This window comes from Cupressus sempervirens, chromosome 2, assembly GCF_028749045.1.
Source record: "Cupressus sempervirens isolate cs-2001-9-10 chromosome 2, ASM2874904v1, whole genome shotgun sequence".
Lineage (NCBI taxonomy): Eukaryota > Viridiplantae > Streptophyta > Pinopsida > Cupressales > Cupressaceae > Cupressus > Cupressus sempervirens.
In genome coordinates, this window is record NC_143119.1 from 74,639,252 (window position 1) to 74,651,474 (window position 12,223).

Here is a 12,223-nt window from a genome sequence, read left to right on the forward strand (position 1 = left end):
AATTTGTATTTTCAAGTGAATGGTAACAAAATTTGTATTTTCAAGTGAATGGTAACAAAGTGCTGATCCTTGTGCTTATGTTGATGATTTATTTCTAATTGGTAATGATGATCTTATCATTAAATGTAAGAGTGAACTTACTTCAGAATTTGAAATGAATGATCTTGGATTATTGCATTATTTGAATTTCCTTAGGCTTGAGGTATGAAAAAGTTCAAATGGAATTATTTTAAGTCAAGGTAAATATGCAATAAATATCTTGAAAAGATTTGGAATGCTAGATTGTAAATCTACGGTTACACTTGTGGCAATTAGTCATGCTTCAAGAAGGTGCAGCAAGAGGCTTAAGGTGCATGGATCATCTTTCCTTTTTCAGAGACAAAGATTCTTTCATGCATGTTCACTTGTGTGAGAGTCAAGTTCAGTTTCAGTATATTATGAAATTTCAAGTCATGGATGCTTGTTATAAGGATAGTTTTAGGTCTGGCTCTTCATATGCTTCCACTTATATACCAAGACCCAGTCAGTATGATGACCATAATGTTGAAAGTTGTTCTAATGATATCTTGAAAAGATTTGGAATGCTAGATTGTAAATCTATGGTTACACCTGTGACAATTCAAGTCATACTTCAAGAAGGTGTAGCAAGAGGTTTAAGGTGCATGGATCATCTTTCTTTTTTCAGAGACAGAGATTCTTTGATGCATGTTTACTTGTGTGGGAGTCAAGTTCAGTTTCAACATATTATGAAAATTCAAGTCGTGTATTCTTGGTATAAGGATAGTTTTAGGTCTGCCTCTTCATATGCTTCCACTTATTGTAATGTGCCAAACTCTCCTCCAGGATTGTCTTTTTAAAGACTATTATATTTAATAACTAGTAATTATTTAATATTTGTTTTCAAAAGCTTATATTAAATAAATACTAAATCAAAATGATTATTGCATAACTCAATATTTATTAAGCCAAGATAGACTTTGTTAATAAATCCCGTATTCAGTTGCACCACGGGAATGAGAAAGATGGTAATAATTGTGAATTCGAGAGCCTTGGAAGGGGGAAGAAAATTAAGATTATCGATCAGAATTTGATTGTAAGAACAGATCCTGGATTCTTAACTCCTTTCGTCAGAAACGGTGCTGGCCTAGTGGAGATATCACAAAGAAGAGATCATATGAAGTAGATTTGCTTGTTATATCCTGCCGTAACCTCATTGATAATATTGTTTTAAAATATAACAGAATTAATATGTTGCTCCACGAAATTCGTCGGAAAGAAGAATCAGAAATTTTGTGAGCGATTTGTTTCTTCAAGGTTCGAAGGTGGATATTATCCTATACGGCGGCACTCCTTTTTGGTTGAAGACAAGAGTTTTCATTCTATATTGTTTGACGTTGTTGCCAAAGGAAGAATATTCATTGGGCAGATAGAAATGTCAGTTAGCAGGCACATCAATATCATGGCAATATGAAAGTCAGACAGAATTATTCTACCATCAAATATCAAATCCTCTGTCATATCAAGTAGGAAGGTGTCCTGTTTGCGGATTGCGCTTGGAGAAGATTAGGTACAGACAGAAATGTCAGGTGCTTTTCCTTAATTTGTATTATTTAATTTCTTCTACTGTGGTAAATCAGTTGCGTAGAAAATTTCAATATAGTTGTTACAATCAAAATCCAGTTTTGAATAAGATTTGGCCATCAGTATCGATATAAATAATGTGAAACTCAATTGAATCAATAAGAGGAACAATTTTAATGGTCAAAGGTTACAATTATATTTAGAATATTCATTATATTCCACCAAGTCTATTTCCAGAATAGTTCCAATAAGTCAGGAATTTTACACTTATATATCAAGACCCAGTCACTATGATGACCATAATGTTAAAAAATGTTCTAATGAATTCTTCTGCTGCTCGAAAGGTTATGTACCTCCTCTGAACTCATGTTAGTATCTAAAAGACTAATTGCTTCCATGCAAGATTTTTAGAACTTGTGAGTCATATAGAAATGCTTGAGGTAGATTTATTGCATTCTCAATTTCAGCTTGCAGCTACAAAATCTCAAAAGGTTAAGCCTCCCAATGTTTCCCTTCTTGTTAGTGATAATAAGCAGCTGGACCTTATTAGTGGAAAATCCCATGTCTATACATATCTATAACTGGATGCCCAAGTCTAATGAGCATATAGTTTACAGGGAGAAGCAAATGTTGAAGCCTTAGCTGATTTGATAGAAAGCTTTGAGTTAGAACTGGAAATATGGATGAAGCATTTTGCTAAATCTTTATGTGGAAGTGCAAGAGATGGTCGAACAGTATTGTTGGCTATCACTATCATTTTTTGGATAGTTTGATTACAAGTTACAACCTTTAGTGGTAGTATATATATGATGTTGACCTTGCCCTTCCAACTTCAAGAATTGGCCAACATTAGAGGCATGAGAAAGAGTCAGTTTCAGCCTTTAGCTAAAGTCTTGCATCCATACTTTCTTGCATCCCTAAAGAAAGTAGGCCTGAGGAAATTGTATGTATTGATTTGTTTTCTGAGGCCTTTCTGTTTCAGTCTGGTGCAAATGCTTACTTCCAGCAGAGTTTATACCTGTAAGTCTCGACCAAGCTTTTGAGTGAGGGAATTTTGTTCAGGCATCAAAGTGTAAGTTTCGTGTTCTCAAATGCAGGTATTGATAATTAAATAGTTAACAATGTTCAGCTTGAGGTATATCTTGTGTGGATTAAGCTCATGAAGATCATGCTGCTAAGAGAACTGAGGTATGCATGCATCGTGGTGGAGTATGGGTGTCAATCCAAACAAAGTTCACAACCAAGCTTCCCAATATCCACTGCTTTATGTTGCAAATTAATTGTTTGACAAAATGCTTAAGAGTATGATTCAATTCATACAAACTTCATCAGTGTTCTCCCAGTGGTCCAATACAGTGTGAACGTGAATCAAGTCTCATTAATAAAATATAAAAACAGTGCAGAAGCATAGCTGCAACATATGAATTGTTTGACAGACTGCCTCGTAGAGATATCATATAGCACGAGAAGCTGAAATGGGACAATTCATACAAACTTCATCATTGTTTCTCCTGGTGTCTCAATAGGGTGAAATTTGAATCAAGTCTTATTAATAAAATATAAAAACAGTGCAGAAGTATAGCTGCAACATATGAATAGTTTGATACACAGCCTTATAGAGATATCATATAGTGCGATAAGATGAAATGGGAAACCATAAACAACAAACTCAAATTGTTTAAATGGGAAGCTTCAAAATGTATGTTATGAATTGTTTGACAAAATGTCCCGAAAGGACATGTCGTCTCATGTATGTAGTAATTGCATGGTATACAAGATGAATGTGTTGTAGAGGTTCGAGTAGCATTAAAGCAAAAGCATCATCATATACAAAGTCCATTCTACTAGCTGTTGCCATCCTCCTTGCCCATGAGAAATTCTTGAAGGTCTGACATGCTATGATTGTTGACGGTACACAAAATGGATATGTTTTTTTTAAAAAGAAACATCTAAAACTTCCAAGCTATTGTATTTGGCAGTGAACATTAGAAGCAATTTCGGAAAAGATAATTTTTGATATAATTTATGTCAAGAAATATGGCTAGAAGCTCCCTTGCAGAGATAGACATGTAAAATGAGAAGCGTACATAAGGATCAAAATCAATTCAAAAAACATGCCAAAATAAATATCGTTTCATGGAATTTGTTCATTGGTGGGTGTCCACGAAGAAATGAAAGCATAGAGTATGTCCAACAATTGGTTGATAAAATGCCTCTGGTTTGCAGGAGAGCTTTGAAGGTGCATTAAATGTTTTTGGTTGAATTCTGCAAAGATTTATCATGGCAAAGAATTGTAAAATGGGCGTGAGTTGAGCAATCAAAGCCACACTACTGTAATTATTTAACAAAATTCATCATGGATAAGTGATTGCATAGAACATGATGATTGCTTGATGCTGCAAAATTTCTATGCAAAATGTGAAATTGATTAGAATATTGATGAATTTGGTTGACAGTTTACCCTCTTATATTGTGCGATGATTTCTTAGTTGAACACTTCCATCCAAGCATTGAAGATATAGTTTTGTTTAATGTTTTAGCTGCCAGGCCTGTGTAGCTATATGCACGTCTGACAAGTCAAAGGTTTATTAACTTGAGCCAAGATATTGATATCCATCGAAGTTTGGAAGTCTAAAGACTCATATTCTACAATGTAGCCGCAATCTTTTTGGTAGACATAAAGGTGGAGTGTTGAAGCATGAACAAAGCACATCTGACTTGTTTGATAGAATGGCGTACCCACATCCCCCTGTCGCTCTTGTCCAAATTTTCATACAATACATTTAAAAGGAAATGCGGTATCACATGTTTAACATAACACATTGAAGAGGTGTTTACACAATATGAGATGATTGTGTAATATGCACAAAACGAGTTTGTTAAAGAAGTTTCGAGAATTATATAAAACAGTGATTGGCAGATGTAAACCCATTTATTTGACAAAATATATCAAAGAAATGTGATCTCATGTGTACGTTAGTTACAGTTCTAGTATCAAAACCGATATGAGGGAAAGGCACTAAGAACCTTCAACCAAGTCTTATTGACAGAAATAAGGTTGATTCCACAATCTTGGGCAGAATCATCTGTGATTGTAAACAGGCTAGACACCCATCGAATCATATTTCTGGTGGGTGCTTTTATCAAACATTATACTTATAAATTACTGGTTCTGTGACATGTTGTCTCCACGAATACAATAATTACAAACTTGTAGAGGACAGATATGTTGAAAAGACTGGAAACTTTCAAGAAAAATGTGATTTGCGGTCTCAAAGAGAAAATCTTTAGACTCTATCGGTTCCCTCCTCCCTACCACACACAATAAATGAAGATTGATGTATGGACAACTTCAAAAGCACTAAGGATAAAGAAATTTCTCCAAATGTTGTGGCTAGAAGCTTGTCTAAACATGCTTGTGAAATCCAATTACTTTTAACAGTTTAACAAAGTGTAGAAATGTGTTTACATGGGTGGCATGGAGAGAATATGGTTTCACAAGACTTTGCCTGGTCAAGCATGCTAAAGTTTGAGTTCTTCATGATTTGGAAAGTATTAAATTTATATGACATCAAGATTCCACACACGATTTAAAGAAGAATAATAATTTATATACTCATTAAAGGGAAGACCGCAAACTTAAAAGTTAATATATTATTATTGCCTTTATATTCCCAATTGATTATACCCCTTATAATCTGGCACAATTGATCCTCAGTAGTGTCTAGACAAAAGATCATCTTTACATCCAGGAGATTACAATGTTTTTGTTGACAATAGTTAATACCCTTTTAGGTTGATGGAGCAAGCAATTATAGAAGTGGTTGGTCATTTGGGCTATCATGGAGGAGATGATTGTTTGGATGGAATTTGAACAAGATGTAAGAAACATGTGTGATAGTTTGGAATGACAAATATTTTCCAATGATAATTGAAAAAAAGATAAGATGACAATGACAAATGTCTAGCTAACTCAATTGGAGTTTGCTTCTCAAAGGAATGTTCTAGATAAATGACCATTCTATTTGAATTATAAAGATTCCAAATTACTTACTAGATGGTGTGATGACTACAAGTTCAAATTGAAGCAAATGAAGATGGAAAGGTACCTCAACAAAGCAAATTATTTGTTCTTCCTTCAAAGTTGCAAGTTTCTAGTTCCCTTTTTGTAATTAGTGACTTTTGTCACTCTTAGTCAAAGTTAAGAAGTTGATTGTTTTTGCACAAAATTTGTGAAGTTAATAACCTTATTCAAATTGCACAAAAATGAGTTAGTTACTAAGTTGGAAAAGAAGGTAGTTACTAGGTAGTTATCTTGTGTAGCCTATAAGTGCAAAGGCTTTGCAATGTAAAGGGAGGACTTTTATGAAGAGGAAATGTTGGAGAAATTTGTTAAGGAATTTTTGGATCGACACCATGTACAAAAAGGGCATTTGAATTTGTACATTTTCAAAGAGAATGAAAAATGTTTTTGATTTGTATGTATCAAATATATTTGTAAGTTATTATTGTAATGTGTTTAGGTAACATGTTTCTTCATATGTCAAAATGTGTTTACCTTCTTGCATCATTGTTGCATATCAAGTTCAGCTTCTTTCAAGTCTCCTTTCTAATTGTTATCCATTGTGGTATCCTACTTGATAGTCATATGTCTAATTGGGGTTTCTTTGTTGATGTTGTTTTAGTTCTAAATTTTGGGGTTTCCTTGTTCATTTAGTTTTAGTTTAATGTTTTCTCTTTTATGTACTTCATGTTAAAAGTACACAAAAAATCACAATTAACCCTATCATATGAGAGCGCTGCCCCTCTCAAACACAGAGGAGATTGCGATTAGATCATGATCTAATTGCAATCTCTCCAACTGTTGGAACGGTTATCACTGCTCACAGGGAAAACATGGTGAGTTTTCAAGCCAATATCACAGTGACAAATCTGTTAACTAACAAAACAAATGACCACAATTTTTAGGACAAAATCATGCAAAACCCTCCATGAATTTATTTTGGAAAAAGAAATCAGAAAACCTTCTATCCATAACTTTGTGGAAAATAATTAGCAAACCCTCCATCCGTGATTTCTTGTGGGAAAAAATTCAGAACAGCCTCTCTCCATGAGCAAACATGGAATGCCCATGACTTTTGTGGAAAAAAATCAGAAAACCCTCTCCATGAGAAAATAAGAAAACCCTCGAACGCGGCAAACAGAACCTCCAAATAACACAGTTTTGAGATAGAAAACCCTCACAGTAGGTAGAAAAACCTTCAGAATCTGCAAAGAAAATCTTCGTTTTTTATAAAAAAATTGAAAGAAACTCCTACATCAAAAAAAATTCTAGTATTCTTCACATTGTTCAATAAAAAAATTGTTAAAAACTATTGGCATTTCTTTCGACGTACAAAAATTTCGAATTTAAAAATTCACTAAAAAACCTATATGGGCTTTGATACCAAAATGCTAATTGATTCATATGTGATGAGTAATTAGAAAGGAAATGAAGACTCCTTAAATAAGGAAAAAAAAGGATGCTGTTTCTAAGAGAAACAATCGTTAGGTGAGCTGAAATAGAAAGATGCTAAACTATCTCACTGAAGATACATTAATTGAAATATTCAATTAAGTGACCAGATACATCTAAGTGACTTAAATTACCATTATGATTATTCTAATATTTTGAGAATGGATGGTGATATGTTAAAATCGTCCCAACTTTCATCCCGTTCTCCAAATTTCCTTCTTTGCTCGAGTCCTGATCATTAGATTTTCATCTCCTTTAGTTTTGTCTTATTAGTTTCAGTTGTAATGGATTCACATATTTTACACCATTCTCCATGTATCTTATGTACTTTATCTACACTTCTATTAACCAATAGCAAAATGCATGGACTTATCTATCGACAGAAAATTATGATTTGGTTTTACTTTATGTTTTCTGTGAATTCAATTGCTGAAAATTTGTATGAATGGACTTCAGTGTATTATCTCCATATAATATATCCAGGTAGTTCATCCTAGTACTGCTTGTAAATAAATTTAATATATATTCTATTCATGTTCACACGATCATTAGCCAAAGCTTTAGATTGTTAGTTTGATATTTGTTTCTTCCTAATACAAACTGAGCGCAGCATATGGATCAGAAGTATCATATCACATCTGGAAATGCTGTTTCTGAGCCACCTACATTCTGTGCATATTCAATCCTGTTCTCATAAATATAAAAGGGTTTGACAGTAACATCTTTTGTCTAGTTTGGCTGTGAGACTGCTTATTGAGCATGTGGATGTCAAACATTGTCATCAAGTATTGGTAATTCATGCCAATGCTCGTTGTGTGGTGTTTATTTATTGCACAATGTTGACTTTCACCAAGACACCATTTCAAATTTCTCTTTTTGACTATGGTTTGCACTTTGGTGCATTACAATCTCTTGAAATTCTTTAGTTAACATTAGTAAAACTCATTCTTTCATAAGGACTTCGAGATGACATTCATGGACTTGACAATCTTTTTGTTGATGTTTGATAATATGGAATATACAAAGTGAATTTGCTCCAGGGCTTTTGATTAGTAACATAAAACTGGTCGATATACTTACTTTTACCAGTACACTCTAATTCATCCTATGTCTTGCAGACAGGTGGAGATTCAAGACGAAGCATAGCAGAGGGCACTAATTTTACAGAGGAGATGCTTAGTGCCAAGTCTCTCACAAGACAGTTGGGAGATCAGATGACTCTGGCTAAAGCATACGTTGTTATTGCCAAAGAAAACAACAATCTGCAACTTGCATGGGATTTCAGCGCTCAAATAAGGGGTTGCCAATTATTACTATCCAAAGCAGCCACCAGAGGCACCCAGGTTACCATGGAAGAAGCAGAACCTATTATTAGAGAGTTGTCATTACTGATCTATCATGCTAAAGAACTTCACTATGACAGTGCTACAATGATCATGAAATTGAAGGCCCAAATACAAGCTTTGGAAGAACGTGCAAATGCAGCCACTGTACAGAGTACAACATTTGGACAGTTAGCTGCAGAAGCTGTGCCTAAGGGTCTTTACTGTTTGGGTACAAGATTGACTAAGGAATGGTCCAGAAATTACAAACTCCAGAAGTACATGGATGGGCAGAGTCACAATCCTAAACTTGTGGATAACAAATTGTATCATTTCTGTGTGTTCTCAGATAACGTGCTTGCAACATCTGTGGTGGTGAACTCCACAGTTGAGAATGCTGATCACCCTGAGCAGCTTGTCTTCCATATAGTTACTGATGAAGTCAATCATGCTGCCGTGAAGGCTTGGTTTGCTATGAACAGTTACAAGGGAGCAACGACAGAAGTGCAGAATATAGATGACTTCACTTGGCTCAATGCATCATATGTTCCTGTACTGCAGCAGCTACAAGATGAGGAAACACGAAGTTATTATTTTAAAGGTTCTCAGGATATGAAGAGTGCTGTTAAGTTTCGGAATCCAAAGTACCTTTCAATGTTGAACCATTTAAGGTTCTATATTCCCGAAGTATACCCTGCTCTCGAGAAAGTGGTTTTCCTGGATGATGATGTTGTGGTTCAAAAAGACTTGACACCTCTTTTCAAAGTAGACTTGCATGGAAATGTCAATGGTGCAGTTGAAACCTGCCTTGAGACGTTCCACCGGTACCATAAATATCTCAATTTCTCTGACACCAAAATTCGTTCTCACTTCGATGCAGATGCTTGTGGGTGGGCCTTTGGGATGAATGTGTTTGATCTTGTAGCATGGAAGAAAGTTAATGTTACAAGCCGATATCATTACTGGCAGAAGCAGAATGTTGATCGAACTCTTTGGAAGCTGGGCACTCTGCCTCCAGGCTTGCTTACATTCTATGGTCTAACTGAACCACTTGATCGACGGTGGCATGTACTTGGATTAGGCTATGATCCAAATGTTGATATGCAGCTGATAGAAAGTGGAGCTGTTGTGCATTACAATGGGAATATGAAACCATGGTTAAAATTAGCAATGAACCGGTACAGACCTATCTGGGAAAAATATGTAAATTATTCACATCCACTAGTGCAGCAGTGCAATGTCCATTAGTCTTGGCCTCTATATATTTTATTTCCTGCTAGAGTCCCGAAACGTTAACTTCGATAATTTACACGGCTGCTGTAAATCATCAATTTGGCGCAGTTTTGCTATTTAGAAAACTGCAGCTGCAATTTTTAGTGCCCATTGTTTTTTATACTTGGGTGGTTTGGACCCTAGATTTAGTTTGTCTCTAATCATTTAAACCAATTTTATTCTTTTTCTTGAGGAAAAGATGAGCCAAAGATGAGCCAATTTTCAAGCTGGGCAACATTCTGCAGCCATTGCGTGGAGTTTTTAGATTTTCGTCAAATTTGCTCAGGTTGATGGATTATGTCTATTGGGAAACGTGAGCTATTGTCAACTAGTTAAAAGCTTCTGTTGGCTCTTTGACATACTAATTGCGGGATCTTTAGCATAACAATACTTTTCAAGTAAATCACTTAAAATAAATTCGATAGCTTGAATAGGTTAGCAGTTGGTATGGTATATACAAGGCAATGTGCCTGGCAAGAAACATTGGAATATGCATAAGAAAGAACTATTTTGAAAAGAAGCTAATGAGTGCCGAGTAGCCATTAACGTGCCTTCTTGCTTCCATCCAAAATTCCTATTAAAAATGATTATGTACCTTGATATAATATTCGGACAACTTAAATTCTGGTTGGTTTACAATCTCTAAGGATTCTATTTAAGGTCAAGCTCCACTCCTTGCAAAAGACTATTTTATGCATTTAATTATTTAGCACCTACACTTGAGATGACCTAGTCTATTTTTGCGTTGGCAAAGTTTATGCCTAACCACTTAATTGTCTCATGTATGTTTGTATCGACACTACTCACTCTGACTATACGTGTGGTCTCATTAAGGATTTTCATCCTATTAATAAAAACAAAATGGGCTTCGCTTTGTTTACTATGATGAGCTCCCTTACTAATCTTGATGTTCATTCTCATCGGCTTCTGAGTGATTGGCCTTATGACAAATAAATCAAGCAACAACAAAATGTACAAATGTGGGTGTTGTGCCATTTCTATTTTGGAGTACAGTTTTATTGTCTCCTACTTCAGGGGTTGACGAGTCAAAAAAATATTGAAAGACATTCCATTTCATGACTTGTCTAATTCTACTATCCAAATAGTTGATTAACTATCATTTGAGGAATGGGTGCATTTGTTTATGCCAAGTGTGGTTCAGAGAAAGACCAACCCACATTATAATCAATAGTAGGTGGAAAACCACCTCTACTTGAGTATAGGTATCCTTGACGTGACAGCCACGGGTAGAGTGGAACGAGCAATGTACCAGTTCCTTCTGGTAAAGGTTCACCCTTATATGCATCCTTGTTAGTTGTGAAGCAACACCTATCGACATTTGTAATAGAATTGTGACTTTGGCTCATCAAGATCATGGTAGAATCTACCACATCTTGAAATTCCACTAAAAGACCGATGCCATCGTCGTACAAGGTGTTTTTCATATTCAAAGTTAGTTGTTCACAAGGTCCACCTTGAAACAATTCCTGATGAAAACCAATGTTAATCGAATTGATATTGTTTTGGGTTATCTTCATCCATTTTGCTTTTCCCTATGGGAACACAATCAGATTTGAAGTCATATAATTCAACAAGAGACGCAATGTGTCATAGTTCCTGCCTAACGCATAATGGTATAATGGTTGTAGAGGTGTAGATGAGTGAGAATCTAAATTAACATTATGAATGCATTAATTTCTGCCTAGAAATGCACTTGTGATTTGATAGGATTGCTCATATTTTGTTGTTAAATTCTTGTCCTAGAAATGCACTTGTGATCTAATAGGATGGCTCATATTTTGTTGTTAAGTTCTTGTGCTATATTATTATATCTTTGGACATTTAAGCCCAAGAATGAGAGGCCAAAGTCCCCAATATGGTACTACGTACTTAATATCATACTATGATCAATACATATGCTTTAAACAAATTTGCACCTTCTACATTGACAACTTAAATTATGTGCAATGAGGAAAGATATCCATACCAATATTTGAATTATAGAACTTGAAGAAGTGATGAAGCATTTGAAGTATCACATTATATGTTTAAGCTTACCATGTATGCTACTAGACAACCATAATTAGTTGGAATAACTCTCCCAACTATGTATTATTCTCATCTTGATTATCAAATGGAACTCACACTATTTTTATTTAATCATTAGCACTAGACAAAAACTAGGATAGACATATAGATAGAGATAAATATCAGTATACAACAATAACAACATAAACATATATGCAGATGAAAAAAGATAGATAATATAGAGGAAGAGGAAGAGAGAAAAAATAGTAAGATAGAGTGATACCAACATAAGTTGTGTGTGAGAGAGAAATAATTAAATATAATTATTTTTCTTAATAAAATAAATAGTCAAAATAAAATCATGGTTATAATAAAAAATTAAAATATATTATATTTTAATTAATGAAACTAAGAATTTAATTTTTATATTAAAACTCACATTTCTATAAGAAAAAATGAAATGTATTGGAATATAAAAATGTTTTATAAGTAAAACTAATTGTTT

General features: G+C 34.5%; 1 protein-coding gene across 1 annotated transcript in view; it reads left to right on the forward strand.

Annotated features, from left to right (window-relative positions):
* Positions 1-9,916, forward strand: part of LOC149571109 (putative galacturonosyltransferase 10) — a 58,231-nt gene extending 48,315 nt beyond the window's left edge. The window contains exon 3 of the mRNA XM_089812668.1: positions 8,215-9,916. Within this exon, the coding sequence (XP_089668794.1) occupies positions 8,215-9,666 (1,452 nt within the window). The 3' untranslated portion in view covers positions 9,667-9,916. The remainder of the gene's footprint in view (positions 1-8,214) is intronic.
* The last annotated feature ends 2,307 nt before the right edge of the window (positions 9,917-12,223 follow it).